The sequence below is a fragment of the Tachypleus tridentatus genome, chromosome 8 (assembly GCF_004210375.1).
Source record: "Tachypleus tridentatus isolate NWPU-2018 chromosome 8, ASM421037v1, whole genome shotgun sequence".
In the NCBI taxonomy this organism is placed as follows: Eukaryota; Metazoa; Arthropoda; class Merostomata; order Xiphosura; family Limulidae; genus Tachypleus; species Tachypleus tridentatus.
The window spans coordinates 70,157,712-70,176,514 of NC_134832.1; the positions used below are offsets into that span (position 1 = coordinate 70,157,712).

The following is an 18,803-nucleotide window of genomic DNA, read 5'->3' on the forward strand; positions in this document are numbered from 1 at the left end:
ATCGATTGTTCTAGAACCCATAAATAACAAACACAATAATAAAAAATGTTCAGTGTGGTAAACAAGGTAATATGTGGTCTAAGTAAGAGTTTTTATCTTCTTGATTTGTGAAAATTTCTTACGTGAAAGGAAAACAAGGACATTATTTTCGAAATCTGCGTAGCTGAATCATGGAAAATCCGTTTCTGAAACACAGACAACTTTTATGAAGTTGAAATTCGCAGCCCTGAGTAATTTCTTCAACAGGTGAAATGTTATTCTTTTAAATCGTCAAAGGCAACATTATTCCTTTATCGATTTAGAATACTTCGTCTATTATTGTGATCACTTTAGGAATAAAGCTATAAAGAATTTAAGATTGGTTTCTTTAGGATATTCTCGCAAAGTGACACAAGAGCTATCTGCACGAGCTGTTCTTTCATTTTAATTGATAGATTAGAAAAAAAGCAACTAGTCAAAAGCACCGTCCATCAACTCTTTGGCTACTTTAAGCGAATGGTGAGGTCTGACTGTCACTCTTATAATGTATCAAACATCAGAAACGGAAAGCAAACTATTTACCTTAGGATTTATATTATAGCACGCTGACCATTAGGCCTAATTTGAAGTTAAAATACCTTTATGAGCATTTTTTTAGGTGAGACTAGAAACAATGAACTTAATATTAATCTTTTTATGATCGTATTTTAAGTATAGCTTGAAGTTGTAGCTTTATCAATTTGTTACTCATATGGTTACCTTACGAACGAGATTATAACTAATGTATTCAAGATTCAATTGTATTGATTAAACTGTTTGTGATATTAGAACTAATTAAGTTAAGTTTTGAATGATCATTAATTTGGATATGAAACTAACTTTAATTGATTTTTCAGTCTAATGACCATTTATTGATGTTCTGTTTGTTTTATGTAAACACGTTATGGCTCAACATTGAAAATATAAATTACAACCCTTAGTCTGTTATAATGTTCTTGATTTCATTTGACTTGTTTGTTTGTTTGGAATTAAGTACAAAGCTACACAATGGGCTATCTGTGCTCTGCCCACCACAGGTATCGAATCCAGGAGCGTGAGTCTGAGGACATACCGCTGTGCCACTAGGGAACGTTTCATTGGCATAATCATAGTTATTTCCTATTAATCATAAAAATTCGAAATATAAAACAGCAATATTGATGTGGGTATAAATGTCTGTTATTTGTTTTGATGATATTTTGAAAATTATATACATTATTGCATAATTAACTTCCGTCGATTTCAGTATTCTTTCATCACAAGTAGGCTTAGTATGAAGGAATTATATGATGGATAGTTTGTTACCTTCTGTGAAAATGAGGGTAAGCAAAACAATTTTTCTTTCTTAATGCTTTAAGAAAAAATATGTTACTACGATACACAACGATATCTTGTAGCTATACAATATTGTACTTTTGTATTGTGAGAACATAACTTGTCAGAGGATATGGTGTTATTTCTTGGTTCGAAAAGATTGGGACAAAATTGTATTCGATTACAAAATGTTATTTTTCCTTTAGCATTGAAAACAATGGTATATATCTATATACGAAAACTGATTTATAGGAATGGTTTACATAATTATAATGCCTATTTTTGTTGATTCTCATCAGTTTGTAACTTTTACAATAAGAAACTACAGTGTTCAATTAAACTCTGCAACAACCTTTCAAGTTTTTATTTTTTGTTTTATAAGTAACTACATTTCAAACTAGCTCTTTCGATTATCGGGATGAAAGAAATTCACCCAGCTATTAAATCGTATTTCTCGATCCAGTTAATAACAATGGTTGTAACTATTTGTTTTGTCGGGAGTACATCAAAAAGTAAATCTAATAGTATGTTTCACTCTAACAATAAAAAAAGAAATTTAGTCGTGCCATTAAATGACGTTATAAACAGAAGTTATTTGAAAATTTGAAAGCAAACTAGTAATCAATTCAAAAAAAGATTTGACATTACAATCTTTAAAGATAAGTCTTTCGTTATACAAGATTTTGACTAATAATCTCAAGGGAAATCTTGATGATTTAGCCTGTACATATCAGTGACTTCCCACAACTAAAAATGTGAAGTGCTTAACAATTAAATAATTGTGATTGATTATAACAATCTACTCTGACAGAATTAGATTGTACGATAACAAGGCTTCAACTAGGTTTTGCGTCCCAGAACAGTGATATCGTGTTAAAGAACGAAATATTTACTCATAGCTTAAGGTTATATGTGAGAGATGTTCGGAATTTCTAATGTATTGCATGACAGAATCCTAACACTATTTTAATTCATGCATGAAATATTTAAAGCTCATTTAGCCGAGTTATAGAAACATAGACTCATCAAGTTAAGAGCGTTTACGTTTAAGACAATAAACCAAATGGATTTCAATGAACACAACAATAAACTGAATGAATTTCAATGAACACAACAATAAACTGAATGAATTTTAATGAACACAGCATAAATTATTCATACTTATTATTTAAAGCTACAGCTTTGTGACCACGAGAAACCTAGTTTTTTAGACTATATATGGGTAATTTGACGTTTTAGAATTCTAGATTTCACGGGTCATTTAGATTTATAGTGTTTAACAAGGGTAAAACAATGGTATTATAGCAAATCAAACATAGTAGGACAGTAGGGCGAGGAAGGTTATGTGTGAATAAACCAAGGGTTTTCAAGACCAATACTAAAGATTTATGCAAACAAGCTACTCACATGTGAAACAGTTTACATATATTAAAGATGTTGATACAAGTTACGTGCGTTTTATATATGTTAGGTGGGAACTATGTAACTTACAGGTCCATAAGTTTCACACGTTTGCTACAATGATTAGGGCAATTATTTTGCCTTTAAACACAGATATTTGTAACAAAATGCTTCGGAAAGGAAAACTGTATTTTAGTTAACTCTAAACTAAAGAATTCTAAAATCTAAGTGTTTTTTTATTGAGATATTAACTTGAGTGTCAAGTGACTCATATATCAAAGGTTAGTTAAGCCTATTTAAGAATAATACTTGAAAGGGATTAAAACACAGGAGACTAGTAAAACAGATGTTACTCTGCAGTTATACTTGTTGCAAGTCTTCAGAAGGCTTAACAGTTGATAAAAAGTCATATTACTACGAAAAACTTTACAGCAAAGATTCCAATAGTCTTAGCTGCTGATAGAAACAGATATTACTTAGACATATTTATAACATGAGTCTCTAAAAGGTTTAACTGATGATAAAAGCAGATGTTATTTCGGATATATTTGTAACAAGAGTCTCTAAAAGGCTTAACTGCTGGGAAAAACAGATGTTACTGTATATATATTTATAAGAAAAGTTTCTGGAGGTTTACTTGCTGGTAAATACTAATGATAGTATAGATGTACTTACCACAAACATTCCTTCCTGAAAATAGATGAAATATTGTAATATGTTAACATATTTAATGTTACTTACTTCACTGAAATTTTGTATTAAGTTATACAAATATCATCACTCGCATCTTTCATAACAGAAACTTCCACTAATACACCAAAAATTACCATTTTATAAACTTATCTAGGTATAACTTCCGTATCTACGAATTACCATTTTATGCGTTATTTATATTCTACTAATGTATTCAAGATTTACCATTGTATAACTTATCTACGTATAACTACTAATATATCCAAGAATTACCATTTTATAACTTATCAGCGTATAACTACTACTAATATACCCCAAGAATTGCAATTTTACAACTTATTTATGTATAAATTACAGTAATATATCCAAGAATTTCCATTGTATGACCTACAAATAATTTCCACTAATATACTTATACGGTATCTTAGGTCATTGAGTCTTATTTTTCCTTTATATATATATTATTACTAACCAACTCACTTATCAAAATGTTACTATTAAACAACTTATCTAACTCTTCATTTACAAAAGTATTATCACTAGAACTTTAGATGGTATGGTTGTCATGAATTTTATTGCTAGTTTAAGCCCTACAACAGCTGTTAGTGTATTTTAAAAATAAAATCAATAAACATTATAATATCAACCTATGAATATAACGTATTTGACTACTGAATGTGATATATTTTTAAAACTGTAAAATATGCAGAGAAAGCCGCTGGAAGCAGTGTTTAGCGAAACAAGCTGTTTTAAGAAACCAAACTGTGGATTTTACAATTTATATAAGTTTTAAACATATATATTAGCGGTTGTTTGTTTTAAATTTTACGCAAATCTATTCGTGGGTTATACGGGCTAAATATTTCTAATTTTGAAGCGTTAGGCACTATCCATCGCCATCACTTGTTTTGTTTGTTTGTAATTAAGCACAAAGCTACACAGTGGGCTGTTTGTGCTCTGCCCAACACTGGCATCAAAACTCTGATTCTAGCGTTGAAAGACAGCAGATAAATACTGCTATGCCACTGGGGGGCCCAACTCTTGGACTACACTTTAACAACGAACAGTGGAATTGACCGTCTCATTTAAACCCTTCCACGGCTGTAAAACTGCGTTTGTTCGGTAGTGAGATTCGACCACGTAAAACTCAGGCAAATATGCTTAATGAATAAGAGCTTCGCTTTTAAAAAAATCTTCAGATTATGGGATGTATAGGGTATTATTGTTGAAATGTCTACTCTCGTCTGTTCACTCGGTTTACAAACTTATTGATGACAAGTTTTATTTTAGTTCACTAAAGAGTTGGACGGTGGCATTTTCAAACTTACAAAAATGCAAAAAAGAACTGAAGTGGTAGGTGCAGTTAAATGTCTGTATATATAATAAAAGTTACTTGAGAAACTGCTGCAAAAACTCCAGAGCTGGAAATTTAAAGTATTTGTAGAAGGTTTTAAAGAGAGATAATTCTAACCCATTATTTATAAATGATACGTAAACATGAAATAATTTGTTATTATGAATGTCACACGCATTTCATGTGGTTCGTTTTTTTCGTTTTTACAGTCTCCTATTGCTCCAACAGCCAAGGAACTGGAAGTGATACTTAGCGTAGTGACGTTTGGTCACCTGAGGTCGCTGTACGCTTCGCTGATTATTTTGCTTAATGGTGAGGCAATGCTGTTCCACCTCTCATGCTTCTTGAATTTCATTCGATGCAACGTAGCTATTGCGTCACGTAAATTTTGCCTATGAAAGGGAAGATTATCAATTTAAGGTTATCCACAAAGAAATATAACGGAGTTAAATTCGTAGTTAAGCACATTTTGCACGCGGAGCTCGTGAGGTAACATTCAGGGTAACACTGGGACCAACAGTATTTTAACAATGCATTTTCTTGCTGTTGTAATGACAGGGTGCCTTCTAGCAGGTAAGCCTTGACAATAACAGCCTAATAGTATTTCATGTTTACGATATAAATTAGTTTGTTTTTGTTGAGTTTAATTTAAAACAAACGGATATTTAGAAACAGTAAGTTTATATCTTTATACATATATTTGTGTAAACACTGGGGAATAAGGATACAAATATCTAGACGATAAAGACGTTTTAACTGTTAGGCCAATTCAAACGAAATGACAAAAGCCTTAAGTCCGCCTTTAAAATTGTATTGTTTTAAATTAAACTTGACTATGGATTATTGACTTGCCTCCCTCTCAAAATCTTATTTGTTTATATTTGATACCATAACATAAACCTATGGAATGTTAAATCTACAGATATAGTTTTGTTTCTGCTTACTTCTCATCTATGTTTTATTTGAAAACTGCAGAAATAAGAGATATGTTACTTTAAGATAGTATTCCATACATTTATCCTATATTTCTATCTGTTATCTCTGGATTTGTCCTCCGATGATTCGGCAGTAAGCTTCGTAGCTTATGAGGATATAATTCATGGTGTCGATTCTAGTAATTGTGCATATTTGCGCTTAGCAATAAAGAAAGAAAAACATTGGATCATTTTGCTTCTCTTTTACATTAATATATGTTTCTGGTTAGCCTAATGAACCACACATTGTTCTATAATGTAGGACAATGGAGAATATCTTGCAAAATTATATCCCACTTTCTTTTGAGCCATGAAACGTTGTAATCATAATAACGTATAACAATATTTTATGATAAGAAATTCCAATTAACTTCCCATCACTTCTTTGTGAAGTGATTTCACTTTAACAGATTTTTTTTTTCAGTTTATCACTTGAATTTTTACTTGCACGATGGTAATTTGAAATAGTCGGAGTTTCTAACATCACTATTTCGTTAATCGATGCCCCCCGCTAGTAGAGCGGTATGTCTACGGATTTAAAACGCAAAATCAGGGATTCGATTCCCGTCGGTGGGCTCAGCAGATAGCTCGATGTGGCTTTGCTATAAGAAAACACAAACACACACACTCGTTAATCGACATAATATACGTGCATTATTCCTAACTTCTTAATACATACTATTTTCATGTCATAATATAACCTTTCATTAATCACGAATTTACATAACTTCCGTTCAGTTAGCGCAGACATTTCTTCTTCACTGTCAATCTTTTGTTGGAATCCCATACAATGGGCTATTTGTGTTTTTCTTTACTGCTGGAAATCAAACCGCGAATTTTAACGTTATAAGTCCACTAAACTACCCTGACCCACTGAAGAACTGGAATGTTGTTTCGTGGTGAAAATAACTACTGTTCGATAACTGTGTAAACTTTTCTTTTGTTGAATAACTGACTTTTGTTAAATTATAAATGATTACTGTATATTACTTAGTAATAAGATTTTGGTGAAAAAGGCTGCACGTGAAAACTACTATTAGTAAGGTTTTCGTAATCTAGTAATTTTGATAATAAAATTAGCTTTATTTACAAAATCAATGTCTTGCTAACCCAAATAAACAAAACGGAAAATTTAATTTTTGTTTCTGGGTTATGTGGGTTCTTATAGCTATAGTTTAAGTTGCACTACGTTTACTAGATCTTTACCAAGGTATAATGCTTATTAGTTATGTTTCAGTATCAGAGTCATTTAAGAAGCTAATTCTTACTTTGTTCTTTGCCAATCTATTTTTAAACGAATCCGAAAAAAATAACTATTTAGATAACCACCGGCTATTTTACTAATATATGTGCAATAACACACTTCGCTTCATAAAGAAAAAAATATTAAAATTTCTCTCCTTTGTAGTTTATGCTGTTACTAAAATTAGCTCACACAAGCTGACCCTCTTGTGATGAGTCAATGGTCTACAAATGATTAAAAAACAAACAAACCAGTGACCTACAAAACGTCCTATGGCATGTACCAGGAAAAACAAGAGAAAAGAAAAGTCATCGCTCTGGTACACAGGTTGTACTAAAACTTGGAAGTTGAATGACATATTTACGTTAAATAAGGGCCAAAAAGTGGGAAATAACATCGGATTTGTGGCAATATTAAACTGCGTTAAATTTCGTTAGCTGTTATGTTAGAAAAATATTTGTAATTTCTCCTGCATATATTTCACTTCATCATTAAATATTCACAGCACAGTTTATCATGTATATCGTCCCATTTTTTGTATAATTAGCAAAGAAACTAAAGTTAGAACATCTGGGTATACCGAAAGATGTCTAAATATAATATATCTGTTTAATCCAACTACTGACGATTTCAGTTTCATAACAGTGCAGAGAGAGTTTAAAGATCGTAATATAAACTGAAAAGTTCTTGTAATTTGTGTGATAAAAATGATCTGTTACTTCAGAGTGAATATAATTGTATATTTCTGATAATAGGGGACAGAGGTTAATCTTTTGTTTTTCAATGTAGACTCTTTATGTACAGTAGCAGGCCGTATTTTTATTACCATCATGTTTAATTGTTGTTGTTGTGAATTAAGCACAAAACTACACAATGGGCTATCTGTGCTCTGCCCACCACGGGTATCAAAACCTGAATTTTAGCGTTGTAAGTCCGCAGACATACCGCTGAGCCACTGGGGGGCATTATGCTTTAAAAAACAAACTAACCCTTAAAAACAAAACGTATCCATGCCTGTTAAAGTGATAAAAGAAAATCACAGAGTGTACCATTCATTTCATTGCTACATTTAGCAAGGTTTTTGAGTTAAAAAGAAATCATAGCTCCCCACTGGCACAGTGGTATTCCTGCAGATTCACGCTGCTAAAAATCGGGTTTCGATACCCTTGGAAGGTAGAGCACAGATAGCCCATTGTGTAGCTTTGTGCTTAATTCTAAACAAACAAACAAGAGGTCATAATTCGCCTGGTACTCGTTTGGTTTATAATATTAAACAATCCTTACATTTATTGTGAATAAAATAAAATATTATTTAAGTATTTTATTCTTTTTTTACTCTGTATACTTTCGCACTCTTTCTCTGTTTAGGTTTTGCTGCTTGTCAGCTATCTCAACCACATTTATTCAGCCCTTTTCAGCGATGTAATCGCCAAGAGATGGCAGTAATGTATCAGCAGGTTGCCCAGTGTACAAATAGCGTTACTGGAAGTAGCAATTTTAACGATGATCTACTGAACAAAACACTAAGTGGCGATCTTCAGTTCATGTGCAGGTAGGTATGTAAGTGACTTTAAAGGATTTTCAGTGCAGGCCTTTAGAAAAGCGATTGTCTTGAGTCGTACTTTTTAGATGTATTGTGATATTCCAAACAAACAAATTTTTTATTTTGATTTGTAGTCGATGACTAGATTAAATTATACGATTTTGAGTGCTAACTAAGCATACACAAACAAATAAAGCGTGGTTATGAGCGTGGCTCATTACCCTGCTAATTGTGGTTTGGAACTTGCTAAGGCACAAGGAATTTTAAACTTAAATAAGCTCTCCTCAGATTTGCCGCTGATTTGTCGATTTTATTGCAATAAAAAAACACTTTAGGCATTTATTTACATTAATCTTTTGTTTTTTAAAAATTAAAGTGCACAATTTGTTTGAGCCCAAAACACAAACATAAAGTTAAATGTGTCTTCAACATCCAAACTACACACTGTAGTTGTTTTTTTGTCTAAACTTCACCGTATTCTTTCAACAATCTCCAAATTCTAATCAAAACTCTTCGTCTAAAATTAAGAGCCCTAACTGTCAAAGAAATTTGTAGTTCGTATTTTTTCAGAAAAAAAAAAACAACCTCCGGCGGCTCAATGATAAGTCTGAGGGCTTAACCCTAACTATCAAGTTTCGATGTTTTTGGTTGGCGCAGTATAGATAACTAATTTTGTAGCTCTTTGCTTACCAACAAACAAAACTAAAAACATACACATATATATATGTTTAATATCGGTAGTTCTCAATATTCTCCTTGGCAATCTTGTTGTAAAAATACAAAATATTGAACATTTTTGCAATTTTTCTAAAATTTAATTTCTTTCGAGTTCTTTCCTTTTTGTATTAAAATTATATTCGTACAAATATTCTAATGTTTTTTATAGCGGCCACTTAATATTATTACATCTGTTTGCCCCTGAAAACAATACTTTTTCTCAAATCTTTTACTCTTATTTTACCAATCTCCAAATCATATTACGAATGTTTTGTAACCGATTACAAATATTAAATTAAATCTATAAGCAGCTTCTCAATATCCAGTGACCTTCCCATAATTGTATATGAATATTAATTGAGTACCAAATATTTTAAAAAAATGTTTGATATTTCAAGACCTTGTAACGTTTTTAACTACTTTTACGTGCTCATAGTACTACTGACTTGAATTTCCAGAACAAACTTACGCGCTGTTACTAAACTGTTTCACGTTAAATATAATATTCTTATCCCAGAGTGCTCTTTAAAATTACATGATTTCTGTTCTTTCAGAATTAACAAGTGCTTTACTCGAACAACAAGTAAATACATGTCGCGGTTTGGTTTTGTTGTAGAAATTAAAACAAAGTCATCGGTGTATAATAAACAATTTGGAGAAATAAATAAAACAGAACATCCAAGGATTCAGCTAAATAAATTATTCATACTTAATAACAATAGAGGAACAGTAAATAACTCTCTCTAATATCCTTTTCAGTTTCAAATATGTTTGATGTATAAACTTTTTCACAGCTCAAACGGATTTTGAACTATTTAAAAAGTTCAGTATTGTTCTTTATATATATTTTATATGTAATAACATAAAATGTTTTGCAATAATTTAAAACGATTTTTCAACAGATATAGCCTATTTCGGAAACCGCCCATTTATGGTTATTTCGCTAGATCTCGATGAATGAAGCTGACCACAACTTCTAAGACAAACGAACAAAGCTAAATATCAATGAAAATATGATGTAATAAAATCTATACGGATTACACTATAGTGGTACCATACTAAGCATTATAACATCTTTACTACACTATAGTGGTACCATACTGAGCATTATAACATCCTTACTACACTATAGTGGTACCATACTGAGCTTTATAACATCCTTACTACACTATAGTGGTATCATACTGAGCATTATAACATCCTTACTACACTATAGTGGTGCCATACTGAGCATTATAACTTCCTTACTACACTATAGTGGTATCATACTGAGCATTATAACATCCTTACTACACTATAGTGGTACCATACTGAGCATTATAACATCCTTACTACACTCTAGTGGTACCATACTGAGCATTATAACATCCTTACTACACTATAGTGGTACCATACTGAGAATTATAACATCCTTACTACACTATAGTGGTACCATACTGAGCATTATAACATCCTTACTACACTATAGTGGTACCATACTGAGCATTATAACATCCTTACTACACTATAGTGGTACCATACTGAGCATTATAACATCCTTACTACACTATAGTGGTACCATACTGAGCATTATAACATCCTTACTACACTATAGTGGTACCATACTGAGCATTATAACATCCTTACTACACTATGGTGGTACCATACTGAGCATTATAACATCCTTACTACACTATGGTGGTACCATTCTGAGCATTATAACATCCTTACTACACTATGGTGGTACCATACTGAGCATTATAACATCCTTACTACACTATAGTGGTACCATACTGAGCATTATAACATCCTTACTACACTATAGTGGTACCATACTGAGCATTATAACATCCTTACTACACTATAGTGGTATCATACTGAGCATTATAACATCCTTACTACACTATGGTGGTACCATACTGAGCATTATAACATCCTTACTACACTATGGTGGTACCATACTGAGCATTATAACATCCTTACTACACTATAGTGGTATCATACTGAGCATTATAACATCCTTACTACACTATAGTGGTACCATACTGAGCATTATAACATCCTTACTACACTATAGTGGTATCATACTGAGCATTATAACATCCTTACTACACTATAGTGGTACCATACTGAGCATTATAACATCCTTACTACACTATAGTGGTATCATACTGAGCGTTATAACATCCTTACTACACTATAGTGGTACCATACTGAGCATTATAACATCCTTACTTATTACTCTTCATTGTAGAAATGTCATTTTTAGTTTGAGAATTGCCAGAGCAATAATCTAATAATGGGTCTTGCGTCTGCGTTAATTAGAACACTGCATCTTTAGGCTCTACTTCACAAAATATTGAAGCTAATGATTTATTATATATGATTCCAATCCACATTTTTTTTTGAAAATAACGATGCTATTGTACCCGTTTGTTTACGTTTTGCTGTCAGTGCAATAATCGATTGATGCATCTCAGATTCAGCTGGTATGTCACTTTGAATACGTTCTTCCCTGAACGGACATGGTCCCACAGTTAGCTTATTCGCTACAAGTAAAGCAACACATCCTTAACCACATCTGAAACGTTTCAAACATGTTTCATTTCTACATAGTTTTACTTTACATTTATAATTTAACTTATCCTTGTCGGCTCTAGACTCACGTCACAGGTCTGGTCCAGTGATCTAGACATCGAAATTAGTGCTAAACATCGTTTTTTTGTCTAATCAAAATAAACAAATATTTCCGAAATGGCACTTTTTTTTATTTAAATAAAGATATCGGACTCGATCGTGCGGCAGGTTTTAAATATCATAGGGAACGAAACGCTGTAATTTATTTTAAAGTACAAAATTAGAAGAGGAAATGTTTTAATAGCTCACTGGGGAACACTCATTTTGTTGCATTTAAAAAAAGACCTTTCTATAGTCAATTTGAGTGTGTTGATTTCAAATCTGAAGTCAGTTTTTGTCTGCAAGCTACAGATTTTATGCAATTTGACATTTTTATTTATTTTTTAATTGTTCGTTATTATAGGAAATTATAGGAATAGCTTATCAATTTGTTTGTGTATTTTATTCAGGTAGGAATTTGCGTTTGTAACTTTTGCGTTTGTACACTTCATCTGGACAATCTCGTTTAATGCTCCAGCAGTAGTCAGCCATCATACTTTTGTCCCAGCGCCCTTGGTAGTGTTCTTCCATGACCTTTAGGTCTTGGTGGAATCGTTCTCCTTGTTCGTCACTCACAGCCCCCAGGTTGTCAGGGAACTTATCAAGGTGGCTGTTCAAAAAATGAAGCTTAATGCTCATGTTGCACCCGAGATCACGAAAAGCGAGGAGCATTCTGTTCTCAAGTTCACTGTAGTTCTCCGCCTTATTGTTTCCAAGGAAGTTCTGAACGACTGCCACAAAGGATAACCATGCTGCCTTTTCTAAAGCGGTCATCTTAGCAACAAACTGATCATCAGAATTAGGGTTCGAATCTGTGGGCCATCAAACACGCCTGCTTTGATCTTCTCAAATGATAACCCTGGTAAAGCTGTGATGATGTGTTGGAAACATTCACCTTCGGGTTCCAATTTGAACACAAATTGCTTCATCAAACCTAATTTGATGTGAAGAGGAGGAAAGATGATCTTATCTCTGCTTACAATTGGGTCTTGTATGATATTTGGCATGCCTGCTTCAAGGGTGTCACGAATAGGCCAGTCCTTCTGGACCCAATGTCTGTCTCGTGCTCGGCTGTCCCACATACAGAGGAAACATGGAAACTTGGTGAAACCTTTCTGTTGTCCAAGAAGAAAGTTGACCATCTTTAAGTCTACACAAATGACCCAATTGTGCTCATGATATTTTAATAAGTCCATGACCATTCTCATATCATCATAGTCTTCCCGCAAATGCACTGAGTGACTGACAGGTACTGCTCCATAAACATTCCCATTATGTAAAAGAACACACTTTAGACTGCGTTTTGAACTGTTTAAAAAGAGTCTCCATTCAGCAGGACTATAGCAAGGTACACCCAGTTCTTTGAGAAGCCCTTGGATGTCATGGCAGTAAACAAACTGTCTGTCTTCTGAAAAGAAGGTCACAAAAAGCTGGTCACGCTTTCTGAAATATGATACTTTAACAGAGTGATCAACAAGATTTCTGCCTTGTAATCTTGATGCCAAAAGCTCTGCTGCTTTCTTTGAAAGACCTAAATCCCACACTAAATCATTCAGTTCAGCCTGGGGAAGAGGCTTGGGGACGGGGAAAGGTTCAGTGTCTGAAGAACAGTTCTCCGATTGTGTACACTTTTCTGACAATTCACTGTCACAACTGTCTTGTTCGCTTGTATCATGTCCAATGTCTTTATCGTCCAATGAAGGCAAGCCTTTGAAAACTGGAACAGGAACTTCTTCAGAGTGCGGAATAGGCCGAATAGCTGAGGGAATGTTCGGATACGTAATCTTATGTCGGTTTTTCTTCCCAACACCCGTTGTGTTTACCATGCAGAAATAACAGTCAGTTACATGGTTGGTGGGTTCGCGCCAAATCATTGGAACACCAAAAGGCAGACCATATCGTTTTTTTTTTGGTCCAGTCTCGAAGCATTTCCTCACAATTGTGGCACACAACATGAGGAGCCCATTGCTTGTCTTGATCACCAAGATGAACTTCAAAATATGCCTTGTAGGCACGCTTGACGAACGAGGATATGTTACGTCTCTGACGATTGAGTGTGTAGCATCCACATATGTAGCAGAAGGCATCAGGCTTGTTTCTGCAATGATATCTATTTTTGGAAGCCATGTTTGATCTGAAACAAAAGAAGAATGATCAAAATATTAGAAGCTATCTAAATATATGGACGTGAAAATGCTTATACATGGTTTACGTAAGTTCACATTTGTACAATTTCATTAACCTCAAATTGCATACAAACTAGAGCTCGTAGAGAAAAACTAATTTCAGATTTGAAATCAGCGTTTAAAACTCCTTCAGAATCAGTTAAAATATCCAAGGCAACTCAAAGTTACTGAAAAAGTGTTCCCCAGTGTAGTCAATCAGGCCATCTTAATTCCCTTATTCAACGTAAGAATTACATTAGTAGACCAAATGAGTGATTTAAAAAAATACATTTTTAGAAATAAATTAATAAATCGGTAAAATATTCGTTGTACTGTTATGTGCAGGTGAAAGATTTTGACAAAAAACAAAACTTCGAATAGTTTTGAAAAGTCACTTTTGTTCACAATTGAAGATTTCAAATAGCCAGCTGTGTGCCATAATTCAAAACTGAAGATAAGGAAAGTTTCTTCACTGTGAAGTGTCCCCCGTTGGGGCTGTGGTAAGTGTACGGACTTAGAACACTAAAAGTTGGGGCTCAATTCCCCGAGCTGGACAACACCAGATAGTCAAATGTAGTTTTGCTATAAACAAGCAAACAACAGTGAAAGATCTCGAAGTGAACGGGGTGTAAAAGGTCACCGTCGATCAGATAGAATATCTCGAAACTGTTGCTTATGCTGCTTTTCAAGACGAAAGGTTTCGAAGTGTTTATTTGTCGTTAAGCACAAAGTTACTCAATGTTATTTCCATACCTGGTATTGAAACCACATTTTGAGTTTTATCGTTGAGCCATGTAAGGGTTTTTGAATGTCTTCAAGTCAAATAATGCTTTTACTTTTTCCATAAATCTCTTTTTCTTCTGTTATTTAACTGTAATTTTTAAACATTAAGTGATATTTTGAATCTTGTTTCGTTTGCAGCAAGTTGGATGAGATTCTCTCATGTTCCAGCTATGGTCATCAAATGCCCTGTCTAACCAAACCAGAGCGAGATTACCTCTACACGAGTTCTAAGGCACAATACGCAGGTCTTCAATATCTTTGTGGAAACAACCAAGCTAACTTTAGAGGTACTTACTTAGTATTACTAAAGGTTTTGACACTAATCTTAAGTTTGGACTCGACTTTTAAATACATTAAACAAAATTTTGCATATTTGAAATTATTAATTAGAAAAGTTAACATGTTTGACATAAATTAATTTTGTTCCATACTGTACGATTACGACTTGGTAAGGTGTTTGTCTTCTTTGGCTGCATCGGATTTTATAACTTTGGTGATTGTAAATGGTATTTAAGTACCTCTCCCCCACATCCAATATACGAAATCTGAGTTTCCATTCTTTCTATTTAGCATTCCTTAATATTTTCTGTGGAGTTGAATACCGTTTTTTTTTCTGAAAATATGATAAATATAAAATTTGTTTTCTTCATGAATAACTATAACAGTTTAGTGTTTCAGCTTGTTGATTCATCAGTGGCTTTCGACGACAGTGTTTCTCTACTCTTCATATCTTTAGTATGTAAAAATAGGGTAACAACACTATGTAACACAAATTTTGTTCCTGGACAGTATGTGTTATTTCTTAGTTGTTTATGTTGTAAAAGTACAAAAAATCGCCATTATTCCCTTCAAACATTGCTTTTGTGACCTGGATAACGAAATCTAGAAATTAACCTATGTTCTATGTAAAAACGGGTAAATTTGCACATTTTTATTTACATAAGGTCTGAATAAAACAACATATGAATCAAGATTTACATGTATTTATACTAAAGTTATACAAAAATGAACAAATATGTTTAGAAGTGAGTAGTTTTTCGAAATTTACGACTGTAATGTAAATCACTTTCACGTATCAGCCCCCAAATATAGTATCCTATCATGTTTTCGTTATACGCTCCCAGGTCACAAAAGCAAAGTTTGAAGAGGAATATAGGTCTTTTCCATTTATTTCAGGCATAAGCAATTGGAAAATAACACTTTGTGCCCAGGAACAAGAAAAAGTAAAAATTTTGTTACACAGTGTAATCTGTCAAATTCTCTCGTTCTTTAGTTATTGGAAACACCAACTTTCACTGTTTCTCTTTATTATAACGTTCCTGGAAAAACGTGTAAGAAAAAATACTTCTATGTTTTTAAATGTGTTGTAAAGGAAGAAAAACTAACTAAAACCGACTTCTCAAACATGCTAGTTTAAAAAAACACAAAAAATATTCTGAAGTTTTTGATTTCTACTGAGTTGGTTCAGCTCATCCGTAAGTTTAAGTGGATTAAATGAAAGACCAGCAGTGAATGTAGTTAAACAGTTTGACCAAAATACGTGTACATAAAATATATTTATCATCTACTTGTAAACCTACGTGTTTGTTAACACTGTGCGGCTGTGATATGTTAATATACAAATTTATTAACACAGTGCAGCCATGAGATGTACGTTTTTCCGAATTAGAATAACTTTTTCTTCCTCAGCTTTTATTGAAAGTGGTGGACTTGACTGTGCTGATGATGTGGATCCTCGGAAAACTTCCGCTTGTCTCCTTCAAGCCGCCGGAATTTTTTACGGAGGAAACTTGGCCCTCGAGTTTGACGACAGAATGTGCGGGTATGTTTTAAGGAAATTTATATCATGTATGTTAAACTTACAGTATGTATAAAAAAATAGATATTTAAGAGATAAGAACTACAGAACTTTCTCAACCAATGTTTAAACAACCTGAACATTTTTGTTTCTTTTCTTACAGACTCACACGTCGCTCCATGGGTTGCGTAGCTAGTTTGTTTGGTCACTGTAACAGCAACGTCCGGAACATTATTAGCAGAATGATTCAAACAATTGTAAGCGAGACGCCTTGCTCAAGATCCACTGCCAAGTATCCCTCCTCCAGTCAACCAATAGCTAGCTTCCTTAAAGCACTTTCATCTGCCGGCTATCAAGCTAGACCATCTAATGGTGCTCCAGTTATTTTGTACTAACTTTTTATTGTAATCATCATATGTTATTATGCACTAGATTCTAGTTAGTCATACTTAGAACACAATTTCACGCGTCGTAGGATACAAATAATGCAGTTGATATATAAAGTAAATACTGTTACATGTTACAATTGACTCTATAAATATTCAATTTAAAAGTAGTACAGTATTTTAAGTTAAACAAACTAGCACACATATTTTGTAGCTGTTGATAGAATTTGAGAAACGGGAGATATTAATCAAATGCGAACAAGTTTCGCGTGTATCTCGGAGATTCTTTGATTTTCACTGTAGTGTTATTTCGACTCAGCAGGCTGAACAAGAAAGTGTTATACCCAAGGTCAATCTAGGCCATCATACCAATTTACATCGTATACTTTTGTATTCTAATCAAATCATATCTCAATTTTTCTGCCCAGTGTAAATCACCTGTATATGTTCATCGGTGATTAACTATTGGTATTTTGTTCAACAGTTCTACTTAATGTAATGTTAATAAATCAACTTATAATTGGTCTGTTTATGTATCTTGTGGTATTTAATTAATCAAAGTAATACGTCATTTAAATCACTTTTTTATTAAAAAACATTTTTTCTCTATGTTTCTACCATATTTAAACCATCAAAACGTAGGATGAAAATAGACGAGACAACAGTATATATATTTAGAGACTGAAACTTTATAGAATGGATGGCAACTGCTTTCAGAAGCTTCGTCATCTATAGTTATTTCCACAGCAAGCAGTAGCCATCCATTCTACAAAGTTTCATCATGAATACTCTGGCTAAACAACATATCAAACAGTATTTAGAGAATATTAATACTGATAGAGTTAAGTAAATTAAAAAAAAACAACCAACTAATTGGTTATAACAAATTAATATATATACGCACATATATTATATTAAGACATGCTATAGAAGATAGACCAGCATGTCTTAGTTCTGATCCAAGGACGGTCAACAGGAGAAAAGAGTCATTCGAAAGCCAGTGATTTAGTCAATTCAATAGATCTCGATGAATGAAGTTCAACACAACTTTTACAATAAAAAAATATATATATACACATATTAATGAAAATATAACAAGGTAAAATGTGAATATATTATATTATGGTGGTACTATACTGGGCATTAATACACATATTAATGAAAATATAACAAGGTAAAATGTGAATATATTATATTATGGTGGTACCATACTGGGCATTATACTCCTTCTTCATTGTAGAAATGACATTTTTATTTTTAGAATTGCTAAGGAAATGGTTTTATGCGTCTAGCATCTGCTTCAAGTGCAATGCTGCATCTCTGGGCTTTACTGTGCCATTAGTTTTAGAAGATATTGAAGATATGTTAATGTGCTTGTTTGTTTATGTTTCGTTATCAATGGATTAATCAATTGATAAATCTCAGATTCAGATGATATGTCACATCGACTACGATATCTTCTAATACTTTTTTCCTTCATCCGACATGAACCCACGATTTAACTACAGCGTTACACTTAAAGCAACGTCACCTGCTGGGACAGCTGTAAGTCTCCGGATTTACAATGCTCAAACCAGGGGTTCGTTTTCCCTCAATGGACACAGCAGATAGCCGGATGTGGCGTTGCTGTAAAAGAATTACACAGTTACACTTAAAGCAACACATTCGTAACCACATCCAGAACATTTCAACCATGTTTCAATGCTACATAGTTTTATTTTACATTTACAAGTTGACTTATTCATGTAGGCTTTCATGG

General features: G+C 33.2%; 1 protein-coding gene across 1 annotated transcript; it reads left to right on the top strand.

Annotated features, from left to right (window-relative positions):
• The first annotated feature begins 5,180 nt into the window (after positions 1–5,180).
• Positions 5,181–17,565, top strand: LOC143222613 (uncharacterized). The gene is made up of 5 exons (XM_076449310.1): positions 5,181–5,353; positions 8,366–8,549; positions 14,999–15,147; positions 16,550–16,682; positions 16,822–17,565. The coding sequence occupies exons 1-5, from the start codon at positions 5,311–5,313 to the stop codon at positions 17,051–17,053; spliced, it is 741 nt and encodes a 246-aa protein (XP_076305425.1). The 5' UTR covers positions 5,181–5,310; the 3' UTR covers positions 17,054–17,565.
• The last annotated feature ends 1,238 nt before the right edge of the window (positions 17,566–18,803 follow it).

What these genes read in the sequence shown, in the direction of transcription:
- LOC143222613 (XM_076449310.1), top strand. Translation starts at nt 5,311, where the DNA reads ATGCATTTTCTTGCTGTTGTAATGACAGGGTGCCTTCTAGCAG. An exon ending in CAACCAAGCTAACTTTAGAG is followed by an intron (nt 15,148 to 16,549) that starts GTACTTACTTAG and finishes TTTCTTCCTCAG; the next exon opens with CTTTTATTGAAAGTGGTGGA. An exon ending in TTTGACGACAGAATGTGCGG is followed by an intron (nt 16,683 to 16,821) that starts GTATGTTTTAAG and finishes CTTTTCTTACAG; the next exon opens with ACTCACACGTCGCTCCATGG.